The 16,367-nt window shown below is 43.6% G+C and overlaps 2 protein-coding genes across 5 annotated transcripts in view; one reads left to right on the forward strand and one right to left on the reverse strand.

Moving 5' to 3' along the window:
- Positions 1–14,463, reverse strand: part of UCHL5 (ubiquitin C-terminal hydrolase L5) — a 31,105-nt gene extending 16,642 nt beyond the window's left edge. Inside the window, exons 1-3 of one of the 2 annotated variants that reach the window (XM_074961160.1) lie at positions 14,209–14,463; positions 10,575–10,638; positions 8,950–9,055 (exon numbers count right to left, since the gene is read on the reverse strand). In XM_074961160.1, the coding sequence (XP_074817261.1) occupies positions 8,950–9,055; positions 10,575–10,638; positions 14,209–14,290 (252 nt within the window). In that variant the 5' untranslated portion in view covers positions 14,291–14,463. Of the gene's footprint in view, positions 1–2,513; positions 2,598–8,949; positions 9,056–10,574; positions 10,639–14,208 lie in introns of those variants that run through there. The other variant, XM_074961161.1, reaches the window with a different exon arrangement.
- Positions 14,464–14,492: 29 nt separating this feature from the next.
- The window catches only part of RO60 (Ro60, Y RNA binding protein), a 35,005-nt gene continuing 33,130 nt past the window's right edge, over positions 14,493–16,367 (forward strand). Inside the window, exon 1 of one of the 3 annotated variants that reach the window (XM_074961157.1) lies at positions 14,493–15,246. The gene's annotated coding sequence lies outside the window, so the exon portion shown is untranslated. The remainder of the gene's footprint in view (positions 15,247–16,367) is intronic. The other 2 variants (XM_074961156.1, XM_074961158.1) reach the window with 2 other exon arrangements.

Below are 16,367 nucleotides of genomic sequence, written 5' to 3' on the forward strand. Positions count from 1 at the left end.
ATGTTTACACAGAGCATCTACATGCACAATTATACAGTCAAGCCAAGGGATAGAGCACATGGGAACACCATCATGTCCTCAACTAAGAAAGTGAGAAAGGGGAGTAGAAGCATCAAGACATACTGAAGATTGGCAGAAAGTGAAAAACAGCATACAGCTGTGAAAGATAAGGATGGACAAGATTTTAAAAACTGCATGATATGTGTAGAAGGTACTCAATGTTGAGGATGATGAGGTTGGAAATAGAAGCTCTGACAAATGACCAGGAAGGGTACTTCTAGATGCTGGTGAGAGCAGTTGATGTAGAGTGCAAAGGTCACAAGCCAGAATGAAGGGGAGAAGTTGAGATAACAGTTGAAGATGGAATATATATGAACTTTAGGTGACAGAGAGAAGGGAGATGGGATTAGCTGGAGAGACAGATGAAGTCTAGAGTAGGACCTTAGAATGAGGGGAGACCACAGCAGATTTATTATAAGATGAAAAACTGAAGGGAAGACCAAGAGATTAAGGAGAAAAACAGAAGTGGGGGGATAGGGAATCATAAAACAGGAGATGATGGGGTAATGGGGGCAACTGAAAAGTGGGTGATAAACTTCAGTGACTATGGAGAGAAGTAGGGAAAAGGGAACATCTCTTTCTAAAAAGTTGGCAAGATAGTGGGAGAACAATGAGAGAGTTTTACGACAGAGCCAAATAGTGGCATATAGATGGGATTGCAGGCCTAGGATAATTGAGAGTAGAGAAGTAGCTCTTCTTAATAGAGGAACTGCAAGAGAAAAAGAAGTTTGTAGTGAAGTAAGGTGCTGAGCAAGTGGAGGATGTGGATGTTAGGAGTGAGCTATGAGTGGTGGGATGGGCTTTGCACCAAGAATGAGGGGCAAAGGAGTCCATCACTGAGTTGATAAATCAGAGGAGGGGACATAAGTCATAAACATAAGTTACAGAAGGACAGGAAGACATGAAGAGGGTGAAAAGGAGCAGTGAAGACAAGATTGAGCAAATGGCTGTTTTGGTAACTAGGAAAGCTGATCCAAGACTGAAAGTCAAACAAGGAAGGGAAGACATGGAGGTGGGAGGCTAAGGGGTTGGATGGGAAATCAACATGGTAACTGAAGATGAAGATGGGCACTTCAGATGACAGCCAGACATACCAGAGCAAAAACAGAAAGGAAGATTAGGTTACTTAACCCCACTCCCACCTTGTCTTTTCTTTGGTTCTACTGGTGTCTCCCCAAGTATTTGCCCTTCTACTTAAGCATCTGTGTTGATGCCATACTGCAGCAGTATGGCATAAGGCTATCTTAAATAAGCTAGTACAAAGCTTTTGGCTTTACTGGTTTAAACCCAACATCATAAGTCCACTCAGAAACCAATATGCAGTTAATGCATATCCCAGAGCACACATGTCACATGCTCCCAATGATAATCACATTAATAAGTGGGCATCAGCCTTGTGCATCAGCTTGAGTTTCTGGGTTGATTTCACATGTAGCACCACATATTACAATGCAATATGCCAATCCACTTTCTTGTGGACAGGGGAGAAGTACCTTGGTCTTGTAGGTCAGCTATTCTCTTTTTCAAAGAGTTCTGGAGAACCAAAGAGGATAAGGGCTGAGGATCTTGCGTTATAATATATGGGTTTGTATCACTGTGAATCTTGTAGATTCATCTTCTAAACTTCTGCATGCCACAAAATAGATGATTTTACTAGATCTGCAGCCAAATGCAACCATGTTACTATAGGGTAGATTTGGGTTCTAAGACTTGTTATTTTCAACAGATGCACAATTTTACCTTTCAGAACCAAGGTAAGTTCTCTATATTAGTTATACTCCATTATAGACAATCCCTCCATGACTGTATTATATGTGCCATGAGCTGCAAATGTTCAATAATTAATTCATTTGTCTATTAACTTGGTTAATGCTCAAATTGGGCCAATTACTAAACCTGCAAACATAAAGGGCTTGATCCTCAACCAATTTAAGTCAATGGGAGCATTACATGAACAAAACAAATCTCCCCAGATTACTGGGATGCAGTTATGCCTAAAATCCATTCTTTGGATGTGACCCTTCCTCCTCCCCCAGGTACAACGTGCTTAGTTCCTAGTTAGTGTTCTATCATGCTGCTGAAAAACTGTGAATGAATACTCAGTAAAAATGCATGTGTCATCCTAATACTTGGCTAGTAAAATATTGGAGAGACCCCCCCCCCCAAAAAAAAAAATTAGTATAAATGTATCAACCCACAGTGGCAACTTGTGCAAATGTTGTTCTTGGAGAGATGGGTCTACTTCTGCCAAGACCTTTGTGCTAAGCCATGAGCAATTGTTCCTTGACAAACAAACAGTGGTTTGCAACAACATTAATGATTATTGAATACCTTAGTGGCAGCATTAACACATGTAACCACTGTGTGTGGAAAATAAAATTAAGGGTCTGGTTTAACAACACACAGACGTTAAGACATTCAGAGTTAAGGCTGAAATCGTATCCTTAACTCACCTCATTGTGCCTAGGTATCCTAGCTCAAATGGCATGTAAGATCATCCAGAGTTCTGAGCCCCCAAATAGAGGACCATATCATACCTAGGCATAACAGGGAGGCCAAATTTAACATGAGTACATATAAAACTGACCAAGATAATAAAAAGTTAATAAGCATGCATATTAAACATACTATCATTCAATTTATTTTTCAAAATACTCAAGCTCTAACCTGAAATACACAGTAGCTGTTAGATTTCAGTTACTAACTAACTAACCCACAACTACGGTACATATTCATGTGCTGCAAAAGTGCTCAGATGCATCCAAATCTTGTTTTTAGATTGTTCCATTGTCATGCAAGGTATTTAAATTTTATAATAAAACACTGTTTCAGAGTTATGATCTTTTCATGTGAAGTTTACATTCAGAAATCTTTTTTTGAAAGTTTCAAGATGTATGGAAACTTAGGTACAAATTGAATTGTACCACTGAGAATACCTTAATTTAGTTCCCATATTATAGCACTATCATACAAGGACATACACTTAGTCTTATCAATATAAAGATTAAAAAAAACTTCTCAACACAGAAGTTAAGAACACAGAGTACAAGGTCTCTATCTAGACTGTAATTTTTTAGAGAAAGAACATATGGAAGGAGGATGGCTAAAAATCTGGGTTTTGAGAACAAAAGAGTTGGGATCCTCAAGATGTTTGGAACTCTCACTGTATTATTATTTTTTTTATTTTATTTTTTTTTTTTAAAGAGACTATGCAAACTGACAGGCCACCAATCCCTAATGTTTACTACTCCATTGGCTTACTGCAGTTTTACACAATTGCCAGGAAAGTTTGCTTGCCCAGACAGAAGATCTGCTCACCCTCCCCATACACTATGGTGGATTACATACCAAAAAAAGGTATTTTATTCATCTGTTCTTTAAAAAAAAAAAGGAGGCAATGGAAAGACTTTATAAAATAGCAATCTGTTCTGAAGATGACCTGCAAAGGAAAAGAAAAAACAAAACTAGGCTTATGCCCCTTTTTGTTTCTTTATTATGTATAAAGAAAGTTTTACTGCCCCCACTCCCCCCCCCCCCCCCATTTCTTACATCTTAGAAATGTAAGAAACAGCCCTGGTCTTCCCTTGTTTTGCTGGAGGACTTGTTGAGTAGCTCTCAGGCCACAATTGATGTGGCTGATTCTTTAACGCAGGTTTACTTTCCCCTAAATTTTAATCACTAAAAGTTTAAAACTTCAAACACCTATTTAGCAGTCTCTTTAAAAAAAAGAAAACAAAACACAACACTCTTCCCCTCTTAATGATCAGCTTTCACTCTCCTGTAAGCCATAATTTTACTAGATCTCTAGTCACACTATATCTTTCAGTCCAGACAAATGTGAATTTCTAATGTATGAAACAAGCAAAACTCTTTCAGGCATCCTTATATCATCAAGTGCTTTGATTTAGTTAAGCTGCTGCACTTGTCTAATACGGACAAGGTGAAAGAAGCAAAAAGGTACCAGCCCATTCCCTCGTAGGTCATTTTTCAAATATTTGGTGCCATCATGTGGCAAAATCATGCACTACTACTTTAAGAGCAGTCACCAGTGCATATTAGCTACTTTTCACCATTTAAAAGAAATACATTTATTGTATTTGTACAGTATGCCAGACACTCCAAAGCAGTCATTACTGTCTGTAAGAGGGTATCCAAAAAAGCCTACGGACTTCCCTTTCTCCCATTACAAAGATGAGCTATACTTTCAGGGTTCAGAGAATACCAAGAACCCTGGAAATTAAACACTCTTTCACCATTTGCTTTGAGGTTTCCTAGCTTTTTCCATTCAGAATTGTAATTTTATTTGAGCTTAAGTCTCTGTATTTGCATTCTCGAGTTCAATTCTAACAAGGCTCCTTTAAACATAATCAAATAAAACAAGTTGTTAAACCCTAAGTGCAATGCTTCAGAAACAAGCCTAATGGAGGAAGAGAAAAGACATGAGCAAGCGTAAAGCGGGGGAACACACAAGTGGTCTGGAATATTTAAGAAGCAACAGCATGTTTGATTATGATAGAAAGCAGAACCCAGAATAGCGAATATGCAACCAACCATTCATCCAGACACTAGACAGAAACTGTCGGCTACCTCGTGGTGTTACAAGACCACAGCTGGATCTTAGACTTCTTGTTTGAGAAGATTTGCAGAGAAAGTGAAGAAAGTGGGATTAGGAAAGGCCAAGGAACGAGGGCCTCTACAGCAGGGCAAAAGAGGAATGAAAAAGGAAGACAACGGGGTAAGAACAAAGCATAGATGAATTTTCATCAGCATATGACAGAAGCACAGATATAGAGAAGCTGTGACAGTTAGAGAGGTTAAGTATGCTTTTATCTCCCACATTTCTACTTGTGCATAGATATATGTGGATACCTCTCAACTTCCAAAAATGCAAATGTCAGATAATGGTCTCAATTTAGAACAGAGACACAAAACAAGGAACAAAAATAGCAGTGTTCTACTTATGATACATTTCTATAAGCTCTGTTTCAAGATTTGCGAGATTTCAGATCTTTACAAGGACAAATAGGAACATAATATAAATTTTGTGGGAAGGATGAATATTGGGTTTAAACTGAATGCTATACCTCTATGTTTGAGAGGCAAGATATGACGGGTGGGGCTCACCTCTTATGAGCATCCTAGTAGCTGGGTGCAGTACCATAGTCCTCTTCCTGCTCCTGGTGTAACCTGTAGGTTGTCAGCCTTGCTTGGTGGGTCTTCAGTGGCACAGTCTCTCCCAGGGTAACACAAGTCCAACCAAAACTATGTCTGTCCTCATCTGGATCTTCAGTCCCAGCTACGGGCACTTTATATTTAGTTCTTTGCTCAGGCCTCCAAACATGCTTCTTAATCCATGCATGCATGCTTCATGCTCCAAACATGCTTCTTTCCTTCTTAAGGTTCACATCACTTGGACAGTGGGGGAACCTGGTCTCACCCACTACTCCAAGTTCCAACCTAGGAACCCTATAAACTGCAGCCATATACTGCTCACTTCAATTCACTGCTGTCTCTACGCTGGGCGACCTCCTACCTGGCCCCTTTATCTTCATTGCTTACCTTAGGGGTGCAGTTCTCAGGTCCTCTCCCCCAACTGGAGCAACTGCAGCAGAACCAAGCTCCAGTTGTCCCTTGAGCTCCTTGGGCCAAAAAGAGGAGCACCTCTCTTTGAGCCTCTAGCCCCAGCCAAGAACTGACCTGCTAAGGCCCTACAATTATTTTTATCGGAGCCTGCTGGGCTCCAATTGGCTGCTTCCGTGCAGCCTCTCTAGGCAAGCCTGGAAGACCCACCTTTGTCACTCCTTTCCTACAGCAGGGTGTAGAACTGTTGGACCTCCTGTATGGAGCCATGAATGCCAGGTATACCCCATCACATACCTCCCTCCACAGACAGGATTTGGGGTGGTGGTCCTGCCTGAAGACAATGTTCTCTCCTATGCAGTCTTTGTCCTGCTTTCTCGGGCTATTCTCTCCCAGGCCCTTCTCTATGGAGAGCTTTTATTAGTCCGTGCCCTGGTTGGTAGAGTCTTCTGTCTCAGGCTTCTGTATGGAGAGAGTTTTTGTAGTCCTTGTCTTGATTAGTCAAGTGCCCTGCATGGTCAGGGTCTTTTCTCAGCAACTCTGCCTGAAGAGCTTCTGCAATTCAGGCTTATTTTCCTCCAGAGCCTTCCATCTAGCTTCTTTCATAACATCAAGTTCCCTACTATACTTCTTTGGCAAGGAGAGAGGGCTTCTTACATTCTCTGCTCTCAAGGCTGAGCCCTTTTCAGAAGCCTTGGTCTTATCTCCTCCGAAAGACATCCAACAGCTCATGTTTTCTTAGGACTGCCAGTAGAGTCTGCCTCATGTCACCAGGTTCCCCTTGTGGGCTCTTTGCTGTCACCTCCTGGCCCCCCTGGGGCATGTCTGTGTACACCGACACCTCAACAAGATTTGTGTCAGTGATCGTAGTTGTTTCATTCCACACTCCTTCATACTCCACTGGATAGGTTTGCCAACCAGTTGTATATGCTGTTTCCAAGTCCAGCTCTGAGGCACTGAGCACAGCGGCATTTGTGCCATCACACTCCTTTTTCTTACCTTACCTATTCTTCGGGCTCCTGCATCTCTTCCTGCAGCAAGTCCATCTTCAAAAGGGCAAAACCTTTTTTATGTGGCTCATCTCTTCAAATCAAAGACAATTATCCTTGTCCACCTCCCTGCCACTAGCGGAGTTTGTGGTTCTTCCCACAGCTCACCCCAGCAACTCAGTCTTTCCCCACCCCAGTTCACTCAGGAGCAAGCAGTGTCCACAACCATAACAACTCTTCAGTCAGTTTCAGTCCCACTGGATCACTCTTGTCTACCCAGTGCTTGAAGTCATTGCTGCTTCTTTCCTGCAGGATCCATAACAGGTGCTGCTGCTCCTCTAGCCTGTCTAGCTGTTGTGACAGTTCAAATCACACCTTCCACTACTCTCTGTGAGCCTCACTGAACTGCTGATACACTTAACACATTTCCCATCGGCCTTAACTCTTCGTGGCCCCAAACCATGTTTTATCAGTCTATTTAGCAGCCATCAGAGCCTCTGGCATCTGAGGGAAGGCATCCTTTGGGACCTTGACCTCTCCCAGCATCTCAGTACTCTGTACCTGCCAATAATCAGTCTTGTCTCTGTTACTCCAGGGGCAAACTGAACTTGCATTCCCTTCAAGCGCACAGTAGATGTATCTACGGAGCAGGCCATCTGCCTCCTTTCCCTTTGGCACTAGAGACACCCAGGCTTATTTGGATGATGTCATGGCTTCCGGGCTCACTGTCAAGCTTCAGATGGGATATCAGACCTCATGCACTAGAGACAGGAGTAAGCATCACTCACGTGAGTCTCGTAACCCCAACTGTGATACCAAGTTGTGACAGAGGGGAAAGCTCACCTCTTGAGTGCCTCCTAGCAGCTGGGTATGCTACCACAGTCCTTTCCCACTTCTGGCATCCCCTGTAGGTTGTCAACTTTGCTGGGTGGATCTTCAGTGGCTCAGCCCTCTGGCTGGGTCATACAATCAAAACGAACTTCTTCCAGGGTAACAGAAGTCCAACCAAAACTGTCTATCTGGCCTCACCAGGATCTTCAGTCTCAGTCCTGGGCCCTTTAATTCAGCCCTTCGCTTGGGCCTCCAAACAAGCCTTACCCCGTTCTTGGGGTTTGCACCACTTTGCCAGTGGTCCGTGGAGGAACCCTGGCTCCCCCACACCTGGTTTCAACTCAGGAACACTGTAAATAGCTGCCATGTACTGCTCACTTAGATTTGTTGCTGCTACTTCCCCAGGCCTCCCTCTATCTGGCCCCTTTATCTTTGCCCCTTACTTAGGGTTAAGTTTTCAGGTCCTCTCTCCCTGAGCTTGAGCAAATGCAGCCAGAACCCAGCTCTACTTGTCCTTTGAGCTCCTTTGGCCAGAGAGAGGGGAGCACCCTTCTTTGCCCCTCTGGTCCCAGCCAACAACTAATCTGCTAAGGCAATACAACTCCCTTTTTTCTGAGCCTCCTGGTCTGATTGGCTGCTTCTGTGCAGCCTCTTTAGGCAGGCCTGGAGGACCCACCTTTGCTGCTCCTTTCCTGGGGCAGGGTGTAGGTGGACACGGGGCCTTCTGTAAGAAGCCACAAAAGCCAGCTCTAGCCAGTCACACACACCTATATGCATTTAAAAAAAAACACAACAAAACAAAACAAAAAAAAACCCTACTACTGAACTAACTTCTCTTGGTTAGAAAATTTACATTTGATCTGGTTACTCTTCCTTGCTTTTCTAAGTCACTAATGATATACATTGATCTGCCTGCCAAAGCAAAAAATACAAGAATTCTGTATTAGTGCATTATATCTTTAATGATATAAGATGGATTTCATTAGCATAAACAATATTTTCAATCATTTGTTTCAAACCTTATGTATTTCAGATATAAATAATTAAAGGAATACTTTCAGATCAAGTTTGTACACGGAACAGGTAAATATGGCTCTAGAATGTGAGCATTTCCTATAACAAAAAGCATTTGAGAAATATAGTGATAGCAGTTCTACTTTGATGGACTGAAATAAAATTTTCCCCCATAATCTTTTGTTGAAAGTGGTTTCAAAATATCATTGACTCATGAAGATTTAAAGAAAAAAAAACCTTCAAAATAATCCTTTATGACACTGAAAGGAAGTTTTAAAAGCATCATTTTCATTTACTCTTCAGCTCCTTCTCCCAACAGGATTTTACTTTTCCTTGTTTGGCAAGATTTTGTCTGACTAAACATACCTCGTACACAGTTGTTCACCTTTGTGCACCCTTCAGTTATCTTCTGTTTTTCTGCACTAAAAAACCCTGTTTCATGGGGCACCTAAGGAAGTCACTGAAATTACTGTACCTGTTTAGCAAAAAATATTGTGTCTAGTCTGGAATCCTGAACAACAGAGCCTGCTGGCTCTTCTCCCGGCTGCCACTTGAAGAGGAAGATCAGCCCATGAACGGGTCTATAAAATAAAAGGTCAAAGCAGAAAAAGTGTGTTGATAAAGAACTGTGCAAACTATTTTTAATCTCAGTGTATCCATCTGATAAGGCAACTCAGTTAACTCTTCCTTTCTAAACATTGTCAGTTCGGCTCAGACTCCTAGATGTGACCTCTAACTTTGAATGATTAAAAATTTTCAGAGATGCCACCCACAATTCCAGGTGGAGTTAGTGCTCAAATAGCACTGTTGAAAAGTCAAATTTTGGCTCATTGATCACTTGGTAAACTGGGCTTTAAGTGCCAGTTTGCTTCTGTTCTAATACACATTCAGAGGTTAAAGTGAGGTTAAAGAAATCCAGTACATATTAACCTTAGACCCTGTTCGTCCCCACACCACCACCACCCCCCACACAAGAAATATACTGGATGATAAAAAAACCCTGCATGATACATCTGGCGATTTCATCAATAACAATATTCATAACACTTTCTTTGGAAACAAATATCAGATTCATTATCCAAGCATTGATAAGCACTGAAACTATAAATTTGGTAATCCTGCTAAGTGCAAAAGGAAAAAATCCATAAAGCTAAGATCCCCCGTGAAGATTTCATACAAGTTCTCAATCTGTAAAATGAAGGTAATTCTCTCTCTCTCCCCATCATTTGTTTTTCTTGTCTATTTAGTTTTATGGCTTTCACAAGATGGACTGTCTCTTACTAGGTTTGTAAATTATCCAGCACAATGGGACACTGATCTCAGGTATTACCATAACATTGATAAATAACATTTGTAGAGGGAAAAAGTCCTTCTAAAAATGTTTTATGAAATATTTTTAAAATGCATCAGCACAGATTTTTCCCCCATCATAGTAATCTGAATTTAGGGTCAGCTCTAAAACAAAGGCCACAACGACAACTATAGAGTCAACAGTATGCCCTTGTTGCCAAGAAGGCTAACAGCATATTGGGATGCATTAGTAGGACCACTGCCAGCAGATGGAAGAAAGTGATTGTTCCCCTCTATTTGGCACTGGTGAGGCCACATCTGGAGTACTGCGTCCAGTTGTTGGCCCTACCGAAAGGACGTGGACAAACTGGAGAGTCCAGAGGAGGGCAACGAAAATGGACTTATGAGGAGAGGCTGAGGGAACTGAGCTTATTTAGTCTGCAGAAGAGAAGAGTAAGGGGGGATTTGACAGGAGCCTTCAACTACCTGAAGGAGGGTTCCAAAGGGAATGGAGCTAGGCTGTTCTTAGTGGTGGCAGATGACAGAACAAGGAGCAATGGTCTCAAGATACAGTGGGGGAGGTCTAGGTTGGATATTAGGAAAACCTATTTCACTAGGAGGGTGGTGAAGCACTGGAATGGGTTACATAGGTGGTGAAATCTCCATTGTTGGAGGTTTTTAAGGCCCGGCTTGACAAAGCCCTGGCTGGGATGGTTTAGTTGGGGTTGGTCCTGCTTTGAGCAGGGGATTGGACTAGATGACCTCCTGAGGTCTCTTCCAACCCTAATATTCTATGATCCAATAGCTTACTTTAATTTTTCAAAGTTCTCTGGCTCCAGACTCCATATTTCTTCAACTTGTGCTCCCCTGCAACCTGAAAGAGCAAAGCTATAGTTTTAACTATCCTAAATTGGAGAGGAAAAAGCCATATATATGTACACACAAAGAAACTTACTTATAACTAAGCCCAGACTTAAGAAAAAAAGCCTATGACTGATATGGATGAGAGATTAGAGAAAAAGTTGTTTAGTCCATTTTGCATAATTTTATAGAGTGAGCACTGTCAAATGAACAGAGTGTCACTGTGTCAGATTCCACTGTTTGTGTTGATTTTTCAGTCTTTATTTAAGAAATAACGGGACTGTAAAACCACAAAAGTCAGCAGGAGATAGTTTGGGTCAAGTATAATACAAAGTTTGCAGCATTCTTTTAAAACCATTAATTTCTTTCATGTATAGATATATAAATTCAATTAGTGTTTGTATTACTTAAACTATATATTAGTAGTGATACTAATAACCCTTCCACCATAGCAGCACCTTCCATCAGAGGAGGTAACCGTCCCTCGCAAACATTACTATAGCATCATATATCCAAAGTAGAATAATTAGCCTCATTTTTCAAAGGAGCAAACTTGTGTCCAAAAAAAATTTAGTAACTTGTTCATCACAAAGGAAGTGTATGACTAAGCCAGGAAGATAACCCCAGGAACTTCCAGACCTATGCCTTTAGCCACAAAATCTTCCATTTCTAAATTAAGCAGAAGCATGAAAGCAAATCATTGTGGGGGGAGGGGAATCACTGTTTCCTGAATAAGAAACAGTCAATTAAATATTTTAATGGAGAACCACAAGAATCTCATAAGGCCACTAATTTTCACTTTGTGACAGAGAGACAGCAATAAGATACTGTAGGTAAAAGCATGTAAAACACTACATAAACATATTAATTTGAATTAATATTCATTCAGATTTAACTACTACAAAAATAGTTTTTTAAAAAAAATCAGGTCAGTACTTGTGAAAGGAGCAAACTTGGCAATCCTGGAGACTAAAGTTCTCAATTTGCCCATAAACCGAGTATCAACACAAGCTTCCTGCACAGCTTGTCAATATGCCTCAGCTTTGACGTGGTAGGACCATCTCTAGGAATAAGGATGGTTTAGTCTGCATAGTTCATTTTCAGTCTTTCACTTCACTGATAGTACTGCCAATTGCCAACAAGGCCAATTAAGAGCTGGACTTTTAACCAGGAGACAGAGAACCAATCTTTTTGCATAACATAGTACAACATTCAAACAATCAACAGTCCTCAGATGTGTCTCAAAGTCTTTTGTTTCAATACTCAGGCTTCAAATGAGGATTTGGGTTTCACTCATAAAAAAAAAAAATCCTCCAAGAACTAAAAATGTTTATTGATGGATGTCTGTAGCATCTGAGGATCTAAACCTATTTCAGTGGGAGACTGGAAGAGTGAATAATGAACAGGTTCATAATTATCCCTCGGGGAGGAGGTTGCATATACACAGTTTGATAATGCTCTTGCTCCACATATCAGACACACAGCCAGTACAATTCACGAAACACAGGCAGCTGAATGGCTTTCAAATTTGATCATTTAAATTGATCAAATTTGACACTGACACAAATGTAAAAACCAAACATGCTTTATCCCATTACCAGTCTTTTGCATCATCCAGTTGTCAAATTATATTAATTCCTTCCTCATTATCTATAGAAGAAATTAAATTAGCCATCACAAGAGTTTACAGAATCAGACTATGTAAAATAGAGTTTGAGAAGTTTTCCAGAGATGTACAAGCTGGAAAACCAGATTTACTAGCCAGATGAAGATACAAAGGATGGGGTAGGACAGGCTTTACTGGTGAGGTCCAGGGGCAAACCCTTGCTGAGAAATTCAGCTCTTCCTGCAATCAACACATGCTGGGAAGTATGCTGAAATTTCTTCCAAGGTGTCTGAGTATCTTGGTATGAGGAAACTTCATAACAGCTTCTGGCTAGTTCATGTCATAAACCTTAGCTCCACGCCCCTCTAGAATTCTTCCTCTTTCCAGAAGATACAGCACTCTTGAGGGGCACCTCCTTACAGCTGCCTAAAGACTAGGATCGTATCTCCACTATTTTACCCCTTATAGGCTTTCTGGACTGCAGGAAAGTCTCTGCTATTCTACCACTCTCCCCCCTTGCCTCCCCCCAAAAAATTATGAATAATTACAGTGCCTGACCCTTAACTTTCACAAACAGCAGCAGCATGAAATTAATATGATTTGACAAATTCAGGGCTGCCAAAATGATTCTCAGCAGTAACAGTTTTACTGCCCAGAAATGTGTTAATCTCATTTGGGTTGTGCTGCTTCACAAAGCTGCAAGCAAAAGAAGACACACTGGATCTGTGTCTGAAGACTCCAGCATAGGAACACTACAACGGTTTATAATTCACATTTCATCATCTTCACAGCCATGAAGATGGAAACTTTTTATTTTAAAAAAAGAAAAAAGTTTATGGCTTGCAAAAATGGATGGCTTAAGTGCCCACACTTGTGTCACTACTAAGGTATTTTTGCAAGCCCCGGTGTAAAAAGTCAGACTTATTCATGGGTCAGGTAAGTGAGGAAGAAAAGGCAGAACAGGTAAGAAACATGCTTGGAACTATACGTCAAGATAGTCTAGTAAAGGACTTTAATCTACTATGTGGACCTGGATACACATTTTAGCTTCTTTGGGCCCAATTTTACATTGATTAACAATCCATACAATCCCAATAGTGCCAATTGTATTGTATGTGGTGTAAATCAAGGCAGCACTTGGTCCTCTATAACTCAGTGTCCAAAGTTGTAAAATTAAGATATTATTTACCTACCTCACACAATTTTTCTGAGTACTAGTTACCATTTATGAAATACTTGGAAGACGCAAGTGTGCTATGTAAGTACTACATCTTAAATGCAACATACTGAGCTAAAAGAAACCTCTCTCATCAGAAGGCACATGCTCATGCAAACCTGTATACAGGTTTGTTCATTCAGGATTTTTCTTTTTAAGTTACTCTCAAAATGCTAATGTGTACACCCTGGCCAGAGCTCACTGCAGCTATTGAGCCGTGTGAGCACCTCAAAGGTCTTCCTCAAAGAAACAGCATTAGTTCAGTGCTTTAGGGCCGCAGCTGCCCCATAACAACCACGCAGTACCATTTTCAAGCACAAATGGGTCCCCACTGGGTTTCGGGGGAGCTGAACCGTGCTGCAGGCTGGGATGTGTCGAGGCAGGCTGAAGCGTAGAAGGAGCGGAGTGGGCCGTGGCTTCCCTTGCGGAGAGCTAGCCCTGCAGAGGCTGAGCAGGTGCTGGGCACTGCACCCTCCCAGCGGAGGGGGACGGCTGGGGGACTTGGGCATCTCTCCTTCCGATCCCACCAGAGCAAAAGCGCCGCCTCAGCCCATCTGCACCTGCTAGAGGTAGGGGGTGTCGCACCCCAGCAACGCCGCTGAAGAGGCTCGGGGCGAAGTTCAGGCAGGTCCCGAACGACGCGCCACCCCCGTCCCGCAAGAGGCGGAGGGGCAACTGCAGGCCTCAAGAGTGCCCGCCCGCCCGCCACCTGCCCAGACACCGGTCCCAGCCCCCTGCCCGGGCCCCGCTCGACCCCTCACCAAAGCCCTTGATGAGCTCAGTGAAGACGCCCGGGTCGCTCTCCATCAGGCACCACTCCCCGGCGCTGCCTCCTCCCGACATGGTGGCGGGTCCCAGGCTCTCACGGAGCAGCCGCTGCCACCAGCCGCCGGCTGAGGCTCTCTGCACGCCCCCACGCACGCCGCCGCTTCCTTCCCGGCAGGCTCCGCGGCCCACGCTGTCATCTCTATGGTGAAGTGAGGGCGAGCTCGGCCCGGACGGAAAGCGAGCAGCTAGACTACATCCGGGATACTACTTCCAGTCACGGAAGCGACCTCAGCCTACCCGCTGAGGGGGATGCGGGTCCTCCGCCGCTGTGCCCGATGGGAGCGGGCCATCCGGGTCTTTGGAGAGGGAACTAATGGGAGGCGCGACGGAGAACTTTATCCGGGTCCCAATGTTCCGCCTTTCCTTGCCCTGCCCGCCGCTGTTCAGGATGCTGAAACGGGGAACTACATCCGCGGTCGCTAGTCCCTGGGGGACGGGGGGAGGATAGGCGGAGCGGTTCCATCCGGGGCCTCGGAGCTTGGTCACTGTGGGAAGGGAAGGAAGAGCGGCTCCATCCGGGTCTTAGCGATGCTGTCCTGACAGGAATCCGACCAGGGAGGGGCTGACTTCGAGGGAAGCCTGCTGCGCGAGGAGAAACAGAGCCGGCCGCGGGCAGATTGCGGAAGCCTTGGCGGAGCCGCCACCTCCTGCTGCGCCCGGTCCCTGGCTCACGCGCGCAGGTAGGGCCCGGCCCCGCTTGAGCAACAACAGCCGCCGTCTCCGCCGAGCGTCCCGTGCAACGCCACTGGTCCGAGCTGCAGGCAGGGCCTCCCTTGGGCGGCGGCCTAGCCACACACCTTTCACGCCCTCTTAAGGATCGCCCCTCCCGACGGCCTTGCCCCTGCCGGAGGCACCGAGAGCCGTCCGTCTTCTTAAGGCTGGGTGTGGAGCCTTTCTGCGAGCGGAGGCCTCTCCTGCTTTCGCCACCCCCTCGGTGAGGAGAGGCCCGGGAGCGGCTGGGGGAAGCAGCGGTAGGCGCTGGGGGGGAGCGTTACGCTCGCTGCTGCTGTTCCCAATGGGGGGAGGGCGTGCGAACGACCAGTGTTAGTGGGTTGGCAGAGCAGCTCTCTGCGGGAAGGGGCGCCTAGTAAACCCCCCAGGACAGGTGCCCGAGATCTCTTGTATAAGGGAAGGGTAGAAAAAACTACAGAGGGGTGAGGCGCACACACAGCGCGCAGGGCACTGGTGTTCGTGCTCCAGGTGTTCTGGGATACTGGTATTTGTTTCCTGCAGTCTTTTTTGTTAAGATACCTCAAAAAGTCATACAAGGGGTTGAAAGCAAGATGTGGTCGTACAGCCCTTTGAAGAATGGTTTCTTGGTAAAAATAAAATCATATTTGAAGAATAAAATTTTAGGTTGCTATAAAAAGTGAATGTGCAGATCTTATAGAAGAGGATGCTTGCCAGACAGTTTTTTTCCCCTTGTCCCTAGCTTGGATACTCTTTTCACAGACTTTCTTTCCATATATTGTGGACCACATGTCATCTTTATAACTCCCTATAAATCAGACTAAAGAGTGACAGAGGGAGGGAGAGGCAGTGTAGACTACTGTGAAGAGCAATGGACTGGGACTCAGGAAATTCGAGATTCAGATTCCAAGCTCTGCTGCTGGGTGACCTTGGGCAGTCATTTCATCTCCCACTGCCTTCATTTCCCCATCTTTAAAATGGAAATGGGAGTCTGCAAGTGAAAAATCTATATCTAAACTAGAAATTAATATTATCAAACCCCATTTCCTTGTCAAAGGTTCTGTGCCAATCTTCCTTTAAGAGAGAGGCCATATTATTTTTCATAGGAACATGGGAGTTGCTTTATTTAATCAAACCAGTGGTCTAGGTAGGCCATTGTTCTCCATGTGACAGCAGTTGTTAGCAGATGTGCAAGAACTGTGAAGCAGGCAACTATGAAACAAACTGTTAATGGGAAGATTCTTATTAATCCCCTCAGAAGAAAGCTTATGTCCTGAAGCATTAATGGTCTATATTGCTCTAAAGCTGTGGGTTTTTTGCGTACTTTTTTAAAAAAAAACCCATCTAATTTGACAGTGAATATTCTCAGTATTTATATAAATATTTAATCCTTTTTTGAATT

Source organism: Natator depressus, chromosome 8 (assembly GCF_965152275.1).
Source record: "Natator depressus isolate rNatDep1 chromosome 8, rNatDep2.hap1, whole genome shotgun sequence".
Classification (NCBI taxonomy): Eukaryota; Metazoa; Chordata; order Testudines; family Cheloniidae; genus Natator; species Natator depressus.